The 25,185-nt window shown below is 36.5% G+C and overlaps 1 protein-coding gene across 2 annotated transcripts in view; it reads left to right on the forward strand.

Moving 5' to 3' along the window:
• The window catches only part of ITPR2 (inositol 1,4,5-trisphosphate receptor type 2), a 527,270-nt gene that overhangs the window by 427,340 nt on the left and 74,745 nt on the right, over positions 1-25,185 (forward strand). For both annotated transcript variants that reach the window (XM_066354092.1, XM_066354101.1), the window contains 4 exons: positions 2,601-2,726; positions 10,999-11,174; positions 18,511-18,675; positions 22,273-22,468. In XM_066354092.1, the coding sequence (XP_066210189.1) occupies positions 2,601-2,726; positions 10,999-11,174; positions 18,511-18,675; positions 22,273-22,468 (663 nt within the window). The remainder of the gene's footprint in view (positions 1-2,600; positions 2,727-10,998; positions 11,175-18,510; positions 18,676-22,272; positions 22,469-25,185) is intronic.

The raw sequence follows: 25,185 nt of genomic DNA on the forward strand, positions 1-25,185 counted from the left end.
AAAGTTAAAAATGAGCATAATGCAGTTCCCATGACTTATTTCTCTGGCTTCAAGTCTATTTGGAAATACTCAACTTTAAAAATTTTTTTTAAATTTTAAGTTTAAAATTAAACTTAATTTTTCCAGGTAAGTAGTATTGTGATCTTTTAATAAAAATTGCTAGGAAGCAACTCTTGAGTAGGTCTTTTCTGTCTTTGGGGGAAGTTCTCCAAACCAGCAGGTGTGTGTTCTCAACCCCTCTGTTCAGTATTGCATCATCGTTTTAGTTTTCTAGGAGTTTTAATGATTGTAGTCTCTGAATTTGAGTGAAGCTTGAAACACACCATCTTTGAAAATACGATGGTGGCAGTGTTGTCAGGCTTTTCTAGCAGAATATTTGGGGAAAAAATAAAGAAATTGCTCTCCCTTAACATTTTGCTATGCAGAATCTTACAGAATTCAGAGAAGAGTTTTGGTAGGATACAAATGAAGACTCGATATTTTTATTTGGAACATTTGACAAACACACGTTTTTACCCTTGACAAAAGATAAATTGAGTAAATGAACTGGTGTCTGTGGAGTCAGTGCTTTTTTGCATAAACATTTTGTCATTTTAGCAAACCAAATCTTAAGATAACTTCCAGTGTATGTTTAACTTTCAAAAAATTGAAAGCACCTTGTTGTGAGGTTTTAGACAGAATCAAATCCATTTTATGGATTTATTAGTACCATATATACATCAACATATTCTAATTTTATCTTAATATTCTTCTTTTTAAAATGAGAACTCCTGCCTGACCAGGCGGTGGCACAGTGGATAGAGCATATCAGACTGGGATGTGGAGGACCCATGTTTGAGACCCCGAGGTTGCCAGCTTGAGCGCGGGCTCATCTGGTTTGAGCAAGGCTCACCAGCTTGAGCCCAAGGTCGCTGGCTTGAGCAAGGGGTTACTCAGTCTGCTGTAGCCCCACGGTCAAGGTACATACGAGAAAGCAATCAAAGAACAACTAAGGAGCCACAACAAAGAATTGATGCTTCTCATCTCTCCCTTCCTGTCAGTCTGTCCCTATCTGTCCCTCTCTCTGTCTCTCTCTGTCTCTGTCACACACACAAAAAAAAGAGAACTTCTAATTCAAGAGTGATGAAGATGCAGATGTCTACAATTTATAATACATTAGTCAACTTAATGCCATAGTTAACCATAGCCCATTCCAGTATTGAAATGCTCCATTCCAAGGGAAGAAGACAGTATGTACTAAAGTGTAATACAGTTTATAAGTAAGCAACAGACCCTAGAGACTGGAATTCACAGAAAACAATTTTAAAAGTTTTTAAGTTTCATTTGAAAATTGATGTGTTTTTTCCCCCTCAGTGAATTCTGTTTTAACTTAGAGAATGGGCAAGACCTGAGGATGTCATGTGGTCAAATTTATAAGCAGTTCATATTTGCTCAATTACTTAGGAGTGGTAGAAAGAACAAATTTTAAAAAAATGTTTTTCCATTGATTTGAGGGGGAAAGGCAGAGGGAGAGAGAAGCATCAACCTTTTCTACTTAGTTGTCCCATTTAGTTGTGCACTCATTGGTTGCTTCTCATGTGTGCCCTGACCCGGGATTGAACCTGTGACCTTGGCATGCTGGGACAACACTATCTACTGAACAGCCTGGCCAGAGCCAAGAACTGATTTTTGGTTAATGTAAATTATATTCAATAAATACATTTGTATTTCCTTTCTAGTGACAAATACAGAGTTCCCTTTTTGAAAATATTCAGCAAAGTCTGTGTCACTTGTTGGTAGTTCTTATTGTATCTTTCATTTCTGGTTTGCAAACCCAACAAGCTCTTAGCAAAATGAATGTTTAAAACTTAGATAATATTATAGTATGACCTGTGATGGCACAGTGGATAAAGCGTCGACCTGGAATGCCGAGGTCGCCAGTTCAAAACCCTGGGCTTGCCTGGTCAAGGCACATATGGGAGTTGATGTTTCCTGCTCTCTCTCTCTCTCTCTCTCTCTCACCTCTCTAAAATGAATTTAAAAAAAACTTAAATAATATTATATACCACTAGTTCCCAGGAAGTGGTACTGTGCTGTGCTGTTAAGTTTCAGAGTTTCAGGTCACTGTCTCTGCGTCATAGGAATGTTCTTTAGAAGGATGATTCTCTGTACCAGGGTTTTGGATTTTTTATTTGACTTTAAGGCATTGGAGTGGCACAAATGATCAGTTTTGCTCAATTACATAGCAATGTATACCATTCCATTAAAAAGGGCCACAAGCAGCTGTCAAACTGTCTTTTTCCTAATCTGCTCTAGGGATATATTAGAGAGAATTATTACAGAATCACCCTTTCTGTCTACCTTCAACAATTCCAAAATCACACACCCTTCTACAGTGGTTTAGGTGTGAGTTGGCTAAAGGATAAAGAAAGAATCAAAGAGAAAATTCCTTTATGGTCTTGATTATAACTTTCTACAATAAGTCATAGTAAGTGTTTCACTTCAGTATGCTTCATACTAGTTTACCAAAGTGCACTTAGTAAAATGGTACTTGAGTAGGGCTGACGTGTGGAAGCCCAAGTTTATTTTTCCGTTCTGTCCCTGCACATCTTCCCTGCTAGATAACCCTGCGCTGTTCTGGTTCTCGAGGCACATCTCTCTGTGGGGGAGCATCTCCTTCAACCTGGCCGTGTTCATCAACTTAGCTGTTGCTCTCTTCTACCCTTTCGGGGACGATGGAGATGAAGGCAAGTGCTTGTCTTTCTTTAAATGAGAAATATTTTTTAAAGTTCTAAAATGTTACTCTTAAAGCATTTCTTACCTATTTAGAGCTTCAAAAATAATGATTTAACTCTTGTTAAATAGATTTTTCTATATTCACTGAAAGTGGAGAATTATAGGGAGAATAGGCAGAAAACTATGATCAATAAAATGTTATTCTGCAGAAAGCTTGAAGAATTATTATCTCTACCTATTATTACTGAAAGCATTTTTATACTGTATTATTTCGATTATATAAATATGTGGGAGAATTAAGGGTTTATGCCAAAATATTCATTGTGAATACTTTTAAATTGTGGAATTTCTATGTTACTCTCTTCTCTTTGCTTTCTGTCTTGTCTAAGGTTTCTATAATGAGCGTACATGAAATCTGAAAAAGAATTTAAATGTATAAGACAGTGTAAAAGAGAATACATGATAATAGAGAATATCTCAGATCTCAGAGTCAAAATTTAACCCTTGTTTCCAGATGAGGGCTTCTCTACATGAATGATTGACTATGAAATTAGTATTATTAAGCTAATAATACGTGAGGTTTTACAAAAGCAAAGACAAGAGAAGCGATCTCATTTTAAGTGAAGTCGGAAATACAGTAGAAATATTCTAAAGAGTGGAACTTTAGAAAGTAAGTTTTGTTTAAGTTTGTCAAAATGAATGGGAAACTTTGGTCCTGGCTTGGGATGCAATCAGGCAAATATGTTTGGGATGTAAGTAGAAAGAATGGCTTTAAGGAAATGATGAGAGATATCAGCAAGTAATAACCAGAAGGTGTTTGTGTATGTCATCTGTTCATAAGATTATTGTGAGAAGTTAAGAAGATGTTAGGAGCAAAGCATTTAAACGGTGTCTGGTAAGTATTCCGTAACACTTAGTTGTTGTTGATATTGTTACAAGGTGAATGTTTAATACTTACAAAGGGAAGCCTAATGAAAGGGATGGTATGATGACAGCAACAGGTATTTAAATCGATTGCAGGTTAACTGGAAGTGAGCAGAAAAGGAGATAAGAGCCCAGGAGTAATTTGCTATTTTAAAGGTCTATTAAGATAACAGATATCAAAGCCCTAACATTTAGGTATAATAATTATGAATAAAGTTTGACCTTTTGGAAGGCATGTCACTGCTAAAGAAAAAGAATATTTGACAATGGAGTGGATGTGTGAGTTAAAAAGCAATGAAAAACATGGCAACTATCTGACTCATTGTGGGGAAGGTGCATATAGGACAGGAAGTGGAGACAGCTTTCTCTGCACTGGGTCTAGTCTCATTTAGTGCTGAGAGTGCTCTTGGCATAGGGTACTGTGATCCTGTAAGGAGAGAAGTCCAGCTCGAAATGACAAATTAGAATCATCTGCACACAGAATGCTAAGAGTACATTATAGAAGCATAAAGTCTTATATATAGAAGCAATTCTGAAAATTATCTAACATCAAACCCTCATTTGACAGATAAAGAGATGGAGGCCCAGAGAGGCTAAAAAATGGCAGATTGCAGAGTAGAAGGTTCAGCCTTGGGTTCTAGTCCAGGACTTTTCTACATGGATGACAGGGTTGGAAGCATAACAGGAAGATAACAAATCTTCATACACAACATAATTTTCCCTGAGTTCCATTTCATAATATCTCTTACTTGACCACCAGAGCCAATGGATGGAGCCTTTGCTGCCACCTGTTGAACATGAACTAAAATGGTGATGGGTAGTTCCATCCCCCTACACATCTACTCTACTCATTCAGGAGAAAGTAGAGTATCTGATACATTTTTGATAGTTACCTAACTAATAACATAATAGTAATTTTGATAATAATAACAGCAGCTGATGATATTTACCAGTTAGATTGGCTTGACCAGTAGTCAGCAGAGCCAAATATCAACAGTACAACAATTGAAATTTCTTTTGAGAGCCAAATTTTTTAAACTTAAACTATATAGGTAGGTACATTCCTTATCGAGGTAGTGCCCGCACGTGGTATTTTGTGGAAGAGCCACACTCAAGGGGCCAAAGAGCCGCAAATGGCTTGCAAGCTGCAGTTTGCCGACCTGGGGCTTAGGCAAAAGGCTAAGCACTTCACATACATAATTTTATTTAATCTTGCAATTCTGACAGTTCTGCAAATGGGTACTTTGCCCTTATGGATAAAGAATCTGAAGCTTAGGAACAATTTCCCAATAATTTGGGAGTGGAGTCCAAAATAAGTATTTTTAGTATGCTCCCAAGGTTTTGCTGATACAACTGGTCTTTAAATAGGAACTTAAAACCACACATATAGTAGGGTTTAAAGTAAGGCTCCAGCCTCAGAAAGCAATGACTAATTAAAACAAGACTAGATATCGTGGTGATTTGTCATCAGGTGCAGATGCAGACTTTACTCTTCAAAAAGGACTGAACAGAGGTTAACAGTAGTCATCAAGGTGGAAGTTCAGCCTTTGGTATCTGGGTGTGAGGATGATGCTGAGCAGGAAGGGAAGGGCTGAGCTGCTATTTTGGCGGTATAGAATCCCAAAGTTATGTTAGGGTAATCTGACTAGAATTCTAGATGAGTTATTGAATCATAACTCAATGAATAAGGTTAAAATTTCAGTACAGATTAGCTGAGTTTCTAACCTTCAGTTGTATACCATGCATAGCTAGGAAGACTGAGGAAACACATTTAGAATTGGTAAATACACTTGGCCCCCAGAACTAGCTGGCGGGGAAAATTCAGTGCTGCATATGCGTGTTTTCTACGGCCACATTTTGTAAGACACGGCCTCGATGATTACGTGTCAGGAGCAATGTGAGACAGGCAACTTAAAGATGAATTAAGTCTTAAAAAAATTACATAAGATGATGGGGACATATCAAAGAACCAGGCATCCAACTTGAAAAGTCTCTCAGTGGCCAAATCGGGAAATTTTGAGAAAAAGAATAAATGTTGACATTAATACATAGTAACTCATAGAATAAAATAAAAATCCAGTTGTCCATGTTGATAGTGAGAAGAAAAAACTATTCCTTTTAATGGTATTCCAATCTATAAATGTAGAAGGAATAAGGGAATTAGAATATCACCATTTGTCAAACAGCACAGAATCATTGATGGATTCTAAAATTAATGTGTTAGATGAAAAATATAATAAGTAGGATATTGACATAGTCTTAAAGCAGCGGTTCTCATCCGATGGCTTTAGGCGACCCCTGTGTTTTGGTCGTTTGACCCTCACCGGGGTCGCGACCCACAGGTTGAGAACCACTGTCTTAAAGTATTTCTCCACAACAAATTTATTAGTTACTGAAGAAAGACTAGTAACCTTAAGGTGGAGAAAGTTCATACCTTAAGGTGTGAACTTCGGACACATCATGCAAAGGCATGGTTCTTTGGAAAATACAACATTGCTAGGAAAAATAGAACACAGCAGGAAAGAAGATGATAGGTTAATTACATAAAAGAAGCCATAGGCATGAGTCTACAGGAGCTGAGTACATGTGTACATACTTATTCGTGTTTCCAGGAGTTGGAGTTGGCTCGACAACGTGTAACACACACATACCAAATTAAAAGAAGCTAAAAAGATGACAACTAAATGCAATGTGTGATCCTGTCTAGAAAAAGAACATCAATTGGGCAATTGATTAACTTTGAATAAGGTCTAAAGATGAGATAAAATTGGTATTGCATTAATTTTCTGATACTGAGTATTGTAATATGATTATGTAAGTTGTTGACATTTGGGGAATCTAGGTGAAGAGTATATAAGAATTTTGTATTATATTTGCAATTGTTTCGTAAGTCTGAAGTGAAAGTTTAAAAAAATAAACATGAGTAGTTCATCTGACCCCGAGGACCCTGGGCTCTAGATATAGAAGTTGATCATGAAATCACCTTGGGAATCCTGGACCAGAACCAACCCCAGACCCTCACACAAGCTGCTCCAGAGTCACTGTGGGCCATGAGGACAGCGGAGCTGGCAGAGGAATGGGCTGTGCATGCTCTGCAAGCATGTCTCCCAGCCTGATTACACCTAAGCTGCTGGGAATTGCTTGTGCCAGCTATCTGGTTCACACTTGTGTTCTTATATTAACTGAGAGCATAGTATCTCCCTTCAGTAATTATAGGGAGACTCTTGAGGGAAGGTGATTCTCAGAGGATCATCTTGTAGGGCACCCACCCTCCTGCCCATGTGCACATTGTCTACTTTCACTGCCAGGCTTCCAGGGGCTCTGTTCTCATTTGTTCAGGAATCCAGGCCTCATTTGTATGGTGGTAGGTTTTGGTTTAGTTCTTTTTTTTTCTGTCTAATTTGGTCAGTTGGTTTATTTGTTAACATATGTTCCTCTGTAAGAGAAATCTGTGCTGAGGTTGAGCTATGAGCTAAGCTGGTGTGGCTGGAGCAGCAGCTGGTGATGCTAGTGGATCTCCTAGCTGTCGTTCAGAAGTTGAGCGTTGTCATGCCAACCATGCCCAGCCCAGTTTGGCAAAGGCCGACTAGTGAGTGGACTAAATTGCTGTCAGGGAAATTTCTTGTATTCAGATAGCATAAGACTTAAAAAATATATATCATGTTCAAATGTTGGGTAAGGTTCTTTTTCCCTCAAGTGCTTTGTGTTAAATAAAGTAAGGTTGTCAAGGTGATTTTGATGCATTCAACTCAACGGCCATTTGATGGAATGTGGCTATGTCCACGCACTGTGGTAGGTCCTAGAGATACAAAGGTTGTTAAAGCTACCCTTGTCTTCTTCCAGAAGCCCGTGGTCTAGTTAAGGAATGAAGAAAGGAAGAAAGCACAGTAGTAAGACCACCTATGGGTTTATGGATGGTCTACTTTAGTTGCACCGAGATGGAGGAAACAGAAGTCTTATGAGCCTGTGTGGGAGGCAGAGGATCAGAGAGATGGGGAAATAAGAGGCAGCATGTTCTATGCAGCAAGCTATGAACAAGTCAGTGTGAGGTAGACAGAAATTTCCATTATGTGAATTGAATGAGGTCTCTAACTTTGCTATTTGAATTTTCTTTTTAGAGGACAAACTTTATAGTTTTTAAGATTTAAAAATGTGTTGAGTGAATTCTAATTTTTTTTCATTATAAAAGCAACACATACTTATTATAGAAAATTAATACAAATATAAATTATTAAGTAGAGAAAACAGTTCCTCTTTCTACCCAATATTGAGTATAAATTGTTTTTCGCAATCTGTACTATATTCTTTAGAGTTTGTCAGAGGATTTTGATTTTTTAAATTTTTTTTAGCATTAAATCTTTAGCTAGAAACCAACATGGTTATTCTTACAAAATATAATAATTATTGTCAATTGATAATGTAAATTAATGGTAATTTTACATAACTTCTAAGTTTATTTATTCATTCATAACTACATATTTAGCATTCAAATATGTTCAAGTTACCATGCTAGATGTTATGTGAGTTCTTTCTCCAAAGGGTTCAAATGCCCAGTGTTAACTGCATGGTTACAATTTCCTGTTTAATCAAAAGGACATCTTAGCAAGTCAGATACTGTCTGAGAAGAGTAGTCAAAATGTGGTTAACTGACCAGGAATTAATGGCAATGCACCATATAACTATCAGTGTCAAAGTGAGACTTTAAAAATAACAGTATCACACCAAGTCATTGCTTATAAATTATATTCAAGTCCAGTGACTGGCTAAAAGTTGTTAAATGTGTAAAGATGTGGGCAGTTTCGGTAAACTGAAGAGTGAAGTTTTACAATTTGGGAAATTTATAACTGGAGATTTAGTTACTTAAAATGAGCTCACAGATATTTTTGGTTTATTCATTCAGTCAACAGATATTTGTTAGTGCATGTCCGGCACAATGAGGGACCCCAAAATGGTCCTCATCCTTACAGAGCTCTGTTTTTGATGGTGTCCTGATAAGCATGAGAGAAAGTTGAAGGCATTCTTCTTTCCATGGCTCTTTGAGATCTGTGAAGTCAGGGCATTTGGTTGTCAGGCTATGTTTTGTAGACACAGAGAGATTCCAAGCCAATATCGTAATAAACGTGAGTTGGCTACCCAGTTGGTAAGTGTTGCCAGAGGATAGGAATTGAAGGTAATTTCCAGAGCAGTTTACCCCTTTTCTCTCTCCATTTCCCAGATAATCTCATCCGATCATAAATGTGGTGAAGGAGCAGATCAGATCTCTCCACCCAACCTTCCTTCATCATGGCTTGCTTTAATAGCTGACATAAGAACAAACATTGCAAAAATAAACACGTCTAAACCAATGCTGTTTGCTATCTGATGTTTTGTTTTGTTTTTAATGTCTAACAGGGTTTTCCTATCTACTTTTGATCTTTTAGTACTCATTATGAATTTAAAGGCTTACACAGAATTCATTATAAGGATCCAGATAATTGGATGGGTTTGATGATAATACAAGATCCCTGCACACCACAGACCTTGTGGTGTTTTGTACCCAGAAGTTAATTATAGAAAAAATGAAAAGAGGTGTGACCAAAAGAAATAACTAGTAAAAAATCTTCATTTTGCTATTTCCCTTGGACTTGATTATCCTTTCCACACATGTTTGAGGTTTCAGTGCTGGGTCTAATCAGCCCAAGAATGTTGCCCCTTAATTGACTTCTGTAAATCCAGCACCACATGATGTTCAGAGGGGAATTTCCTGAATCTACTTTCAGTGTAAATATCAATGAATCATAGTTCTTTTTAAAGGAAATATGTGTGTGTGTGTGTGTATATATATATATATATATATATATATATATATATATATATATATTTGGAATTTTTCGGAAGTGAGAAGCGGGGAAGGCAGAGAGACAGACTCCTGCATAGCCCAACTGGGATCCACCCGGCATGTCCACCAGGGGGCGATGCTCGGCCCCTTTAGGGTGTTGCTCCGCTGCAGTCAGAGCCATTCTAGCACCTGAGGTGGAGGCCATGAAGCCATCCCCAGCGCCCAGGACAATTTTGCTCCAATGGAGCCTTGGCTGCGGGAGGGGAAGAGAGAGACAGAGAGGAAGGAGAGGGGGAAGGGTGGAGAAGCAGATGGGCACTTCTCCTGTGTTCCCTGGCTGGGAATTGAAACCAGGACTTCCACACACCTTGCCTACACTCTACTGCTGAGCCAACCGGCCAGGGCTAAAGGAAATATATTTTTAAACCTTCTTTAGGGGGGCAATTTTGAAAGAAACTTTGTAATAAGAGTTTATTTTTAGAACATTTGGAAGTTTTATTTCTAATTTTTTTTTTTTCTTTCATTTTTCTGAAGCTGGAAACAGGGAGAGACAGTCAGACAGACTCCCGCATGCGCCTGACCGGGATCCACCCGGCACGCCCACCAGGGGCGACGCTCTGCCCACCAGGGGGCGATGCTCTGCCCATCCTGGGCATCGCCATGTTGCGACCAGAGCCACTCTAGCGCCTGAGGCAGAGGCCACAGAGCCATCCCCAGCGCCCGGGCCATCTTTGCTCCAATGGAGCCTTGGCTGCGGGAGGGGAAGAGAGAGACAGAGAGGAAAGCACGGCGGAGGGGTGGAGAAGCAAATGGGCGCTTCTCCTGTGTGCCCTGGCCCGGAATCGAACCCGGGTCCTCCGCACGCTAGGCCGACGCTCTACCGCTGAGCCAACCGGCCAGGGCCTATTTCTAATTATTTAAATAACTCAACAATTCTTTAAAGAAGTTGAGTCAGCCTTTAAGCACACACACTTACATGTATTCATGTACATTCATATTCATACACACACACGCACACACGTGTTTTAACTCTCAAACCTGTGTCTATTAAAGACTGGATATTCTACATTGTGAATTCTTTAGAGAAATCTATAATATAGAATCTTGATAATAATAGACCAAGACAAAGTATGAGTTCAGTGGAAAAATATGAGATTTCACATGATTTAGCTGTACATTTAATGGTCATTAATCATAACTTTTGAATTAAGGTTCCCGAGTGGGATACCTCCATGAAAAGTATTTAGCATCCATAATTCCTGTAGGAGACAAAGATGAACTCAGACTTAATGTAAGGAACATAACTAGGGAATATGTAAGCAGCCAGAATTAATCACTGACTTTCTGGAAAGAAATATAATGAGTAATGTGTTCAAAGGCCTTTCCTCTAAATATTCAGTGTGTAGATAGAGTAAGGTGTTTTGAAGTTTAGTGTCCTGTGGCTTGACTTGCTATATGTGTTATATAAAATAGAGCATGAAATCTTTTAACATGTTCTAGATATGTTCTTAGTAAAAATAAACTTTGTCCACATTTTACAGGTACACTTTCCCCACTGTTCTCAGTTCTTCTGTGGATAGCAGTTGCGATTTGCACATCTATGCTGTTTTTCTTCTCCAAGCCTGTGGGGATTCGGCCATTTCTTGTGTCAGTAATGCTCAGATCGATATACACAATAGGTCTGGGGCCTACATTAATACTTCTTGGTGCAGCCAATGTAAGTATTTTGCTTTGCACTGCCATAGATTAATTAAAAGTGTACTAAATACAAACAACTATGTGCATTAATTCATGTGTACACGGTGAATTCTAATTTATTGTGAATCCGAATTTAACCGGAGTTTAATTTGTACATTTTTATTTCAAGAGAAAGATGAAAATGACAAGTAAAATTTGATATTTTATGGAGCATTTGGGGCCTGACCCAATTCCTCAATCAATTTAATCCAATCCAATTTCATTCCTTCTGCCTCCTATACCTGAAGCTATTGACAAGAATGACTTTGAGCCACTGTTAACATTGTAAAGAGACTTCTAAATCATCTAAGAAAGATTAAATTATATTCAGTAGAAATTTGGGACTGCATCTCTCTTATAAAATGACCAAGGAAAAAGGGTTGCTATATGAGAAACTGTAAAATTGGACTCTTTTTATGTGAACAAAACCTATAAACTTGTGAAAGGCTTAAATGAGATTAATTTTTTTTTTTACTAAATTTTAAAGTACTAGAACAAAGAGAGCACATTTCAAAACTTAAGTTAGGTAAGTTTAGAATAAGTAAACCGAAGTACTGTTTCAAATAATAGCAGTTGTACCCAAGAGAAAATTTTAAAGACACTAGACAGCTTTCTGTGTGGGAGCTACAAAGGAGTATTGAGAAAAGACAAATCCTCAGGCTGATGAAAGAACACATGGCAGGTAAACAAATAAATATTGCTAATATGTCTGAGGAATACCTGAAGCACTTTTTATATCTCTTTACTCTTGCTGGGTTTCTAGCATAATGTCTTACATTCTGATCATCTGTATATTAGCCTTATCTCCACTACTACATTATACAGTTCTTAAGGATAATGATTGATCATTCAATGGGTGGGGCATCATTGATACTAACAAATATGTCTTAAATAAATTAGCTAATGAGTATATAGATGAATGAGGGAAAGATTATTTTTGTATTATACATTTACAGTGCCTTGCACATAAAATATATGGCAAATATTTATTGAAAATGAATACATTAAATAGCCAAACTTTTGAGAATTATAAAGCTGGGTTAGTATGGCCAATTCTATGCTTCTAACCCTTATTATAATTCTTCAAAAATTAGATAGGATGTATATTAGCCCCTAGCTAGCTAGAACATTCAGTCAACCAAGTTACCAATTATTTCTCAGTCATTGTTGATAAAAGAAAGTGTACTACACATACAAAGATCTATCAGCATAGAATTCTATAAAACATCAAATATATTATTCTATAAGTTGCTTGAAGGAAGAGGTTGTCACATTCATAGATACAATCCTGCCCTCCTCGCTCCCTCCCAACTCCATTTTATTTTTCACTGTAATACCTGGCACTTAAACAGTCAAAAATTGTTCACATGAACTGAACTTACACTTTCAGTACTTTGTAAATAAGCTACTTTTGCAATATTTCCAATAAGGCTAATTGAGGAATCTTCAGAGATTAATCTGAATTTTTATAAACCTATTAGAGTGTTCAGCTTATTATTTTTTCTTTAAAAATGCCGTGAATATTGAGCCAAATTATTGGAAGAACCAAATAATATTTATAGACCAGTAACTGGTCCTCAGTGAGGTGGTAATCCAAGTGAGAAAATCCAAGTTTTATAAAGTGAGATGATAACTAGAGTTGGGCCCAAACAAACAGACGTTTATCGGGCCTCTGTTATGTAACAGGTGCTGAAAATACCGAGAGGGAGAATGTGAGCTTCTTGCCATCCAGAAGCTTCAAGCCCAGGATGTAAAGAGATGAGGAGTGGTTACTGAATGTCTCCTGGGGGAACCAAAAATATTTGGAGTATTTTTCTTTTTCCCTTCAGGGGACAAGATAAAAACATAACTTCTCCCTGGTTTGATGAGTCTAGTTCCACCGTTAGAAATGACTATTCGTATTAGGGACAAGTTTTATACTTGGTTCTCTTGGTAAGAAGTAATATACATGGAGAGGTAGCTTTATTATTAATTATATGAATAGGTAGGCACTCTAATAGCCTTCCTAACATAAAACATCCATTTACACAGCCTCCAAATGATACATTATGATCTGCCAGTCCAGAGCTTTTTATCCAAAGGAAATAATCAACTTAGATTTGGGACAAATTAAATGACCTACATGTAATTTTATATTGTAGATATTTATAAAAGTTTTTATTTATAGTCTTGATACCATATAGATTAATAATTCTAGCAAATAATTATTTACCTTAGTATTTAACATAAGCTCATTACAAAACAATTTATAGTTTACCATTTCCCAGGAAGCAGGGGAAATAATAAATGAAAACATAAATCAATCATGTTGTGTGTCTTAGGTTTTATATATTTAGTAACTTAATTTGCACTTGAAAGTGTGCATTGTGTAACAGGTGGAACTTGAGATGCTAAAATTATTGGTATTAGAAACAGGAAAAACAAAAGGAAGGATCTACATGACAGGTGAGCCTTGACGAGCATCAGAGTTCTAGACGCCAGGCAAGCCACCAAGCCTCTGAGGTGCATTCTCCTCTCAGTGAAATGAAGACATTAAAACCAATGTCACCCCAAGAAATTCAGTTAAAAAATTAAAAACAGAAAGCCTATCCAGTCCTCACCAGGTTGTTGAGATCAGTTGAGAAGATTACTGTGAAGATGAAAAGAACAATAACAGCAATAATGATACCATAAAAATAAAGTCTAGTATAGTATCTATTTACTAAGCCCCTAATACGTGAAGTACAATTTAATTGTAAAATATTGCTGTGGTGATTATAAAAATGTTTGTATTTTGGTTCACAGAGAATTGTTTCTGGACTCGATGTCTTTCATAGTGTTGAACAAATGCAGAAAGTCCCTTTTTTGGAAAAAGAGTCAAGTGGGAGGAAAGAGTTATTATTGGTTTCTATTTGTTATTGTATTTCTCTACTTGTTTCTAAAAGTTGGAGTTTTTTTAAATTGCCACTAGTTTCTCTGCTTTGCGACAGTATTTGAGATGTTTCAAAAGATTCCAATTTTACTCTGTTATGAAGTATATCTTATAACCCAGTATAGTTTTCTTTGCAACCTCTACATTACATTTTTAGTTATTGGTAATGGGAATTAATACATTATTTTGGCAAATGTAAACACACATTTTTAAAATTTGGGCTCACTTAATTTTTTTATGTCACACAAATTATTTGTCAATCTCACTTTAATAAGATAATATTTCCAGTCATATGGATGTTACAGAATTTGTTTAACATTCCATTAATTTGTTTTGTTTCTATTTTTAGATATTTTTTAGTAATGAATAATAATTCAGTAAATATTTGTGAAAGATCTTTTACTGTCTTCTAAATACTTGTTACGTACAGTGCTTTTTCATTTACAGAAATATCTGGAAATAGGTAATTTATGTAATGGCATTTATAAGTCAGTTTCTTTTCTCACAATTATTTGTACTGTGGAAATGTTTTCTTATTCTTGGTCTTGGTCTCCCATTTTGCAGAGAGGTAAAGCAAATGAAATTTAGCAGATACCTGTCTATTAATATTAAGCCCCAGTGTTCAGATTTAATAGTGTCATGCCCTTAGTTATTTAACTGGAGGTAATTTCCTGGGGAGGGGCCATGATACCACTAATCTATGAGGTTGAGAACCATCATATGTTCATTTAACACACACAATTTAATTATATATTCTGAATCCAAACTTTCATGCCCCCCCATCTGATGTGCACATACACACATTATTTCTCATGTAATATGATCACTGAATGTTCCTAACTACTTCTGATATTAGTTGCAGGAACAGAACACTGCTCCAGTGCTGGGGAAAGCTGGCATGTATCAGATTTAGTGAGAGACTGTACAGTTCACACCACCCTTGTTGGCTGTACTGTTTTGCTGGAAACAAAAGATTTCCAGGGTGATTTTGAATACGTGCAAATTTTGCCTTAGACCTTGACTGTAGAAATTACCTTGTCTAAGATGCATTGTCACTGAAATGGAGATTATTTTAATGAAATCATCTCATTTTTCATAAGAAGTTTGATGGAAGTATGGTACTATAGTTAAAATGTAGTTTGAGACAATAAATTTAGTTTTACTTCTCAATAAATAGTAGACGATCTTTTTTTGCAATAATTTATTCCTAGAATATAGGTCATATTTTCCCATAGGAATGATGTAAGATGGGGATAGAATTTCTGATCAGGGACATAGAAACAAATAAGACACAAAGGGTAATATAAAGGCAGCTGTAAATTTCTGCGATCACATAAAATAGTAGAAATGAAAGGATATCACGTAGAATTCCAGAGCTGTGAGGCATTTAAGGGATTATTTCCTTCCAGGCATCTCACATTGGAAATAAATACACAACACCGTACTGAGACCAGGAGGATTCAGCAAAGTTAATTGGTTACAGAGCCAAGACTGGATACAGGCGTCCTCACTTCCAGTCCAGGCTCTTCTCACTATACAGCAGAGTTAGGATCCTGCAGAAACTTCCTGCTTACCTTGCCCAGTTCCCACATCCTCCACCTATTGTTGCCTTTGTCATAAAAACAGTGATTGCCTACACAAGGGTTCTGACTGATCAGACAGCGTTAGAGCATGACATGAAAAGAGAAAATGGTTTTATTACTTCTTCATTCTCTGCATAAGTATTCCCAGCTTTCATAGAAAATGCTATATGAAAAAATGTGTAAAATTTAAGGCCACAGTGTGGGGAAAACCAGAATTCAACTTCTTCCCTACCCAATCATTTAATCTTGCATTGATTTCTCCTTGGTATGAACACTTCAAAACAAAAGCACAATAATTCCCGTGTTTCTGATCTCGGCAGAAATGGGTAGATGCCCGTGCTGGTGTCAACCCCACTTCACTTCAAGGCCTAGTCAAGAGAACAGGGGCATATCCATCAGCATCTGGCCCTAGGTCAAGATTTTATTTATTTATTTATTTATTTTTTTTTTCATTTTTCTGAAGCTGGAAACAGGGAGAGACAGTCAGACAGACTCCCGCATGCGCCCGACTGGGATCCACCCGGCACGCCCACCAGGGGCGACGCTCTGCCCACCAGGGGGCTATGCTTTGCCCATCCTGGGCGTCGCCATGTTGCGACCGGAGCCACTCTAGCACCTGAGGTAGAGGCCACAGAGCCATCCCCAGCGCCCGGGCCATCTTTGCTCCAATGGAGCCTTGGCTGCGGGAGGGGAAGAGAGAGACAGAGAGGAAAGCGCGGCGGAGGGGTGGAGAAGCAAATGGGCGCTTCTCCTGTGTGCCCTGGCCGGGAATCTAGGTCAAGATTTAAAAAAAAAATCTGAAACCATATGAGACATATTTACTTTTTATGCAAAAATAGCAAAGGACCTTTTAGGCGGAAATGTGTCCTTGCTTTTGCGGTATTTGAGAACTGAGAACTGAAATGTATTGCTCTTTTGAGATTTCCAATTCAATGTATTGTTATTCCTCAGTGTACAATAAGTAAATAGTGTTTCCTACATAATTTTTTTATGATTCAGTTTAGGAAAGTAGAGACTGGACAACAAAATATAAATAATTTGTCTTAGGCATATCGTTCATCCTTCTGAAAAGTCACAATTTCAGTTTTTTACTCTATGTTTTAAGAACTTCTTATTTCTATTTTATATTGATGAACTATTGTGGGTTAATCAAGGTACTTTAAATATAAACAATAGTCGCAGAAAATAATTGAAAGAATAAAATACTGAATACTGTTACTCTAAACATACTACTTTTCACCGTTTTTATGTTTACTGTAAATACTACATTTATATCAGCACCTTGTATATAGTGTCTGATTTTTAAAATAATGACTTTTTATAATATTAAACTTGCTCTTGTCTAGTAAATATAACGTTATCTATCCCACTGTAGCTATATTTGTAATGACCTGTAAAGATGTGATAATGACACCCTACATTGTGAAATAAGACTTTCTGTTTGGCATTTTCAAATTGTTAACAAGATAATGAAAGGATTGATGATAACGATTATTGCGAGGATAGTTAATTAGTAGGGAGAATTTAGGTAAGGTTTGAACTGTTGAGTTTCTATGCTGTCGATTTGATTAGGTTGACTTCACAACATACAGGTATAGCCCATTTCTCATTTCATCCAGATTGACTGGGACTTCAGAAAGTTGAAGGAAAGGAATTTTCCAGTTCACATATTTCACTTTTTCCTCAAAGTATTTTGCTCCTTCTTATGTTATTTAAAATTATTCTATAGGCAATTTCTTTCATATATATTGAAGAAATCAACAATTTTGTAAAGAGCAACCTTTTTACCCAAAGTTAGGTTTGGACATACAAAGACAAATATGGTGCCATTAGATAAATTCAAGAACTCAGAACACTTTGGAATAATGAACAAATATTAAAATCTTTAATTTAATTCTTTACTTGATAACACAGAGGCAAAACTGGCTCTTTAGTTTATAAATGCAGTGATTCTCGAACCAAATAGAAGGCTCTAAGTTTATGATAATCCGTTCTTTGGAAATCATGCACAGATCACTGTTATTGCCAAAAGACTCTCAGTATACATTTTTGTACTCTGAAGTTATGCCACAAAAGGCAGTGTTAAACATGGTTTTAATGTAAGTACTCTGTATGATACCAATCTTAATATACACTCCAAAATATTTATTGAATTTACCATACAAATAACTTAGAAAATCTCTGCATGCATTAAGTTTATTTTAACCTAGGTATATAGGTATTTTTTATAATTTTTATGTATTTAAGGTAAGTTAAATGCAAAAGTAACTTTAATGGCTTATTTCTTTAAAATAATACTCAATAGAGAAAGTCCAGGGTAAAAACAAATAATCAAGGAGAGATCTCTGGATATTTTTTTGAAGACATTTTTCTGTTACATTTCTAGTATAATAAAAATGTTACCTAGGATATGTTCAGTATGGGAAACTTGAGTGGTATTTATAGATTTATAAATTATGTAGTTGACTGAATAGTTCTATGAGTTAGAATTTCTTTATTCTACTTTTTCAGAGGAAACAGTCAAGGCCTCTCATGGTATGACTCAGGTCATAGCAGCGGCAGTGGGAGCCCCAAGATTTTCATTCAGATCCATGTCAGTTGCATAACTGAGGCCGTTACTCCTTTTCCTGGAACTATGAGATATAAGTTCTGCCTGTATGATTTATGTTTACATGCAGATGTGTAAGCAATGCTGAAATATTATAAAATGAAAACTCATGAAAGAAAACCACAGACTTATGAATAATAGATTTTGTCAATGACCTATTATTTGAGTTTGGAGATAAATAAGACATTAAAATCTAATCTTTTCCTCCCTTTAGCTTTGTAATAAAATAGTATTTCTGGTGAGTTTTGTCGGAAATCGTGGCACGTTCACCCGAGGGTACCGAGCGGTCATCCTGGACATGGCCTTTCTCTACCATGTAGCCTACGTCCTGGTTTGCATGCTGGGCCTCTTTGTCCATGAATTCTTCTACAGCTTCCTGGTGAGTCCATTGCCGTGCGCACAATCGCCACTGAAAAAAATGCACAATGCTGCTTCTTATGCTTCTTCCTTTGATTTTTTTTTTTAAAGCAAAGCCCGACTTTTAGAACAAATTATATTATTTTTAGAATTTCCTAGGCAAAGCATGAATTGTTATTATTTTTAGTCTTTTTCTCTGAAAAACTACATAGGTGGTGCAATTCTTTATTTCCTCTCTTAAAAGGAACCAGCGACCCTCCCTCCTGACCCAGGTTTCATAGAGGAGGCTGCTGGTGCTTTCAGCCAAATCATCCTTCCCTTTGCATTTCAAGATTCTTCTACATTGTTGGAGGAAAAAAATGGGGATGTATTTCTTGGTCTTGGAATTATTTTCTTTTATTTACAGGGCCAAATATTTCGTGTACCTTTAGAATAGCATATAAGTAAAATGAGGGGCGCAACTACCAACCCAGCAAAAAGACAAGGGGTTGTTTTAAGTAAAGTCTTATCGTTTCAGATTTAATGTTCTTGTTGTTAAGTTTATCTTCATATATTTAATTCATTAAATGGATTTTCTGAGTTCTTGTACAGATTTTTGGTGTGGTGGGTTGTTTACTTGTTTTTTTGTTTGTTTGTTTGTTTTTGCGTTTTATTTTTTTGCTGGCTATCGGTTTTTCTTCCTACATGCAGTATAAGTTTTATGACCATAAACCAGGAAAGAAGTCAGTATAACGATATGATGTTTTAGGTAAAAGTGAAGTGGTTACCAGGGGAAAGGGGACATAGGGGAGGGGACATTAGGAGGGGGTGGGGGAAAAGGTGTAAAGAGGGACAAATATAAGGTGACAGAAAATGATTTGACTTCGGGTGATGAGTATATAACATAATCAACATTTCAAATGCTATAGAAATGTTTGCCTGAAAACTGTGTACTCTTACTGATCAATGTCACCATGTTAAATTTAATTTTCTAAATAAAAATTTTTAAAGACAAAAAACCTATATACTGTTTTTGAAACTTTAAGGACTACTGGCTAGCATCATGCATAGGACTGATTTATTTATTTCTTCAGCTCAGAGTTGGCGTGCACTAGAAAGCACTACTTTCGATAAAATAACTGCTGGAAACAAGTTGAAGATCTAAAATCATTATGTTGACCCAGTGTGCTTGCTTCCTGCTTCCCTGTTATGTATCTAGTACACCATGTATGAGGACGGAAGAAAGGCTAGTGTTCCACTTACTCTCAGACACTTGAATGAACCACAGTGAAGAATGGATTTGTTCCATATGTTTAAATTAAAAATTATCTTCCAAGAAATTTATTATTCACCAATCAAAAGGAAATCTTTTTTCTGTTTCATGGATTCAGATGAATTTCCTCTGTGCTCTGATTCACCTGAAAAATTCCGTTTTTAAAAATCTGCCTGTGGCATACAGGGTTGGCAAAAGTAGGTTTACAGTTGTTTGTATGGGAAATAATAGGATAATTAATAAATAATAACATAAGAATAAACTCTGTGCTTCACACACTCACCACTCTAAACCTAGTTTTGTCCCACTCTGTGTAAAGTCCCCTTATACCCAGCATTTAACGTGACTGTGATATGCACTTTAACCTTCTCGTCTATAAGATGGATAGGGATAGTATGGGAGAATAGTATTATCAAGATCTATTAAAAAGATAATGTGAAATGATGTATGTAAATCTTTAAATTTTCAAGGTAAAGGTATTTAACAAATAAAAGTATGTTTGAACAATTATATGAGTTATTAATAGTAATGTTACTTTATGTTACTTAACCTTATTTTTTAGTTTTATTTTCCTCTTGTTTTTTATCTTTTAAATTATACAGTAGTGATGCTGATTCATTTGCATAGGGTTGATTATGAAAAGGAGATAGTCCATTTTGATGTTTAGAGTACTAGAAGGAAATTGTAATGGACAAAATGACAAAATAGAATTTAAACATATTTTAAAATGTTCATATTTAATATGAACATTTTAAAATATGTTCATATTTTAAAATTATATGACTCTGTATCCCTAGTTTTGTCCACAAATGTCAATTCCTTATTCAAAATAATAAAAACCACACTCTAGATATTCATTTTAGAAATAAACAGAAAGAATAATCAGCCTGACCAATGTCAACACCTGTATTCTCAAGATTCTGATTCCATGAGGATAGAATGGGGCCAGGAACATTGCAATTTTTGTGAGCACCCCATGGGCGCTGTAAAGCCATAAACTTTCAGAACTGACTTAAAGCTCATTTTTAGACCTTTTCTTTAAGCCACCATTGAATTAAAGTTAAGAAAAATGTTCTATGTCAACTAAATGCCTCAATAAGTTAAATAAGTCAGAGTATTGGTGTAACTTAGAAGCTAAATTTGCATTAATTTGTCTGTACTGGAGAATGTTGGCTTCATTTCTAGAGAGTGCTGCTCCCTCCAGCAGATAGATAGCAAAATAGTTAAACATATTTTTGTGTGTTTGTTTTGCCATCATTAAAAGTAACAATTTCCTAAGGTGAGCAAACAAGTTAATAACTTTAGGGCAATTATTTGCAAGATTACAATTAGATTGGAAAGTAACTGTATAACGCTCAGCACTCAGAAAAACAGAGTACATAGCCCTGGTGTTTCTGAGAGGTTAACTGATCATTTCAACCAGTTTAGAAATTCTAATCACTACTCACAGATGACAGAAGACAAATCTCAATTATTTCAATTTTAAACAATTCTTGTCATTTGCAAATAGGTTTTAATGCTTTTCTTAAGTGAATGTTAAATTATTACTTTTAACCAGCTTTTGATAATAAAACATGTATTTGCTAATGTATAATTTCAACATTTTCTGTAGCAATAAATAAAGTTGTTTTTAGTGTTGACTACATACCTGGGTTCTTGATTAATGTGTAGTTTTCTACTAAACACGTAATGGACAATAACCCGTTAGAGGAAGTGAATTAGCAAAATTATGTGGTTTTTAAAATATTTTTAATTCTAAAAGTATAATAAAATAATACATTTTGCCTTCATTATACCCCTTTATTAAGGAAAGATGTCTACATTTCTCAAATATTTTGAAGTTTCATACCTTTTCTGTTGCAACAGGCTAATAAAATTATTCTCATAATTTCACGTCTAATCACTGGATTAAACAGTACATATAATGAGCCTGTCCATTTGTTCATCACTTAGGTGAACCTAATTCAGCATTCTCATGTTAGCCATTTTACATATTCCAGAAACAACTACAGATTATCAGTAAGACTAAAACATAGGTGTAAGTTGTGAAGTTAGTTAAGTATAACATAATTTTTCTAAATTTAAATTTGAAGCTATACTATTTCCATATCTTACACAATTGAAATTGTGTTGGTTGCAAAACCCACTGATGCATGTTGTGTTAGAATTCTCTTTATTGAAAAACAGTTTATTAATACATTTCAACTGGACAGTAATACATACTTTGGTTCCTGTTTAAGGTGTCATTTAGGTTGTTATTTTTTCACAATTGAACTAAAATGGCTTGCATTTATATTTGTAATGACCTTTATATTTATTCATCTTTTGCTCCTTTGCATTTTATGGTATTTTGTTTTGTTTTTGTAGCTTTTTGATTTGGTGTACAGAGAAGAGACCCTGCTCAATGTCATAAAAAGTGTCACACGGAATGGCCGCTCTATTATTCTAACTGCCGTCCTCGCACTCATCCTTGTCTACCTGTTTTCCATTATTGGGTTCCTTTTTCTGAAGGATGACTTCACGATGGAAGTGGATAGGCTGAAAAACAGAACTCCCATTACAGGTACTGCTCTACCACTGAATGAGCTGTCTCTGATGGCAGATATGATTTGTAGGTAGCTTGTTATGAGGATTACAGATGAACACTAATGGAAGAAATGTTTTCTTTCATTCCTTTGAAAACATGTTCTGGTTTACTAAGAGCTCACGACTGAAATACTTTCAGGCTGTATATTAGCTGTCATTGTGTGTATAGTAATACCCTTGTACAAGCAACATCATCTAAGCTCTGTCTCAGTAAGAAAGTTTGAATGATGACTATATTCCAGAAGACAGTCAACAATTTCAGTGCAGGATAATAGCTTTGGGATGCTTTCCCTCCTCTTCCCCTCTCCCCCCAAGAACATATAACATTGTTTACAACCATTATTCTATGCATGGTTGCTCATAGTACATCATATTATACTTAATTGGAAATGATAAATGTTTTCACTGAAACCATCATATAGTAAGAAATGTGGGATAGAAAAATACTCAAAATATTGTCATGGCCCTGGCCGGTTGGCTCAGCGGTAGAGCGTCGGCCTGGCGTGTGGGGGACCCGGGTTCGATTCCCGGCCAGGGCACATAGGAGAAGCGCCCATTTGCTTCTCCACCCCCCGCCCCTCTCCTTCCTCTCTGTCTCTCTCTTCCCCTCCCGCAGCCAAGGCTCCATTGGAGCAAGGATGGCCCAGGCGCTGGGGATGGCTCCTTGGCCTCTGCCCCAGGCGCTAGAGTGGCTCTGGTCGCGGCAGGGCGACGCCCCGGAGGGGCAGAGCATCGCCCCCTGGTGGGCAGAGCGTTGCCCCTGGTGGGCGTGCCGGGTGGATCCCGGTCGGGCGCATGCAGGCGTCTGTCTGACTGTCTCTCCTCATTTCCAGCTTCAGAAAAATAAAAAAAATAAAAAAATATTGTCATTAAGGAGCTCAGTCCATGACCATCAGAATTGTAATTTACTTTTGTTGTCTGACTGGTTAAACATCATCCATTTACACTCACGGTAATTCTTGTAGTTTGAGTACTTATTCTTTCCATCTTATTTTGAACTATACTTACTATGCTTTCTAAAGGTGTCATTTTTACTGCTTTTCTACCTTTTGTCATTTTGGTTAAATTTCTTTGTTGTTCTTCTACTTTGCTGAATAGAAATCATAGTTCTATGTCCTGACTGGTTTGCTCAGTGGATAGAGTGTCAGTCTGGTGTGCAGGTATCCTAGGTTAGATTCCTGGTCAGGGCGCACAAGAGAAGTGACCATCTGCTTCTCTGCCCCTTTCCTTCCCTCTTCCCCTCCCATAGCCAGTGGGTCATTTGGTCTGAGCATTGTTCCTGGGTGCAGAGGATAGTTCGGTTGACCCCCAGCGTCAGTCTCAGGCACTAAAAATAGCTCAGTTGATTCGAGTATCAGCCCAAGACAGGGGCCCAGACAGTGGATCCAGTTGGGGTGCATGTGGGAGTCTGTCTCACTGTCTCCCTCCTCTCACTTAAAAAACAGAAGAAATCATAGTTCTGTTAGTTTCTGTGGGTTATTTGGCTGCCTCTGGGTCATAGGGGATGGAAACCACAAAAAGGCTCACTCTCTCCTCGATCCATTAAATTTAAAGGCATGATCTGATTAGTAGTGCCTTATAGACCATATTCTTTCTGCCTTTAACAAATATTTCTTAATTATAATATTATTTGGTAGTATCTTTCTTTAGACTATGGGATAATTAAATGACATTTAGATCTTTTAAGTCTAAGTGATCAAAGCATAAAAATAGAAAGATCATATACATAGATTGAAAAGTATTAAAATTGAGACTGAATATCATACCTAAGTATTAGCCTTTATTCACAGGAATGTGAAATATTTTATTACTGTGTTTCTTTTTCCTTAATGTTACTTTTTTCAGAGTTCGACAGGTGTAAATAATTGGAGGAAAAGCTCATATACATAAATACCCCCAAAACTCCTTTTTACTAAACTATCTGTGAATCATAAACTACCTGTTCTCAAAACATTTTAAGTTTTAATTACTTGTGAGGCATGCTCACATTGAATTGTCCAGTGCGGAGTGAGTCTGAAACCAAAGCATTGTAATTCCTGAATTCAAATGTTTCCAATAGTTACTGCTTTATGAATCTAGTAGTAAACATTTCTAATTGTGTTATTTATAAAGTTAGTGTTACTATATTATGAATATAAAAATCTTCCTTAGAAATATAAAAATATATTTTCTTTTTGCTTACAAAATAGGCAACACTGGACCTAAAATGTCCAATCTTGTTACTAAAGTAATTATGCATATTTGTATAAAAAGCTGTTAAATAAGAGAAAGCGGTCAACATTATGAACCTAGCATACAAGGACAGCTAGCAATGCTGAACTCTTGATTCTTCGTAGATAGAGATTTTTTATTTCATAGCCTGTGAATGTGATGTCGTGCCCTAGGGAAACATCCTTCTTTTAATTTTTTGTTTACTTCAATGCCTTATATTATGTCTGTTGATGTGGGGCATAAAATGTATTCTTTTAAGTATTGAACACTCTTTACTCCACAGGTTGAGTGGAATATTTCAGGGTGGTATACCTAAGTAGCGAGTGAAATTTAGAATGTGTAAGCACGTGGTTCTTCAGCGAATGCAAAGTTATAATCCAGAAGCCAGGAGATGGGAGTTGGAGAGTTCTGGAGCTGAATTACCAGAGCATCACAGATACAAATGAGAGTGGAGGGTGGAGAATTATTTGCAAATAGCATTGG

The sequence above is a fragment of the Saccopteryx leptura genome, chromosome 1 (assembly GCF_036850995.1).
Source record: "Saccopteryx leptura isolate mSacLep1 chromosome 1, mSacLep1_pri_phased_curated, whole genome shotgun sequence".
NCBI lineage: Eukaryota > Metazoa > Chordata > Mammalia > Chiroptera > Emballonuridae > Saccopteryx > Saccopteryx leptura.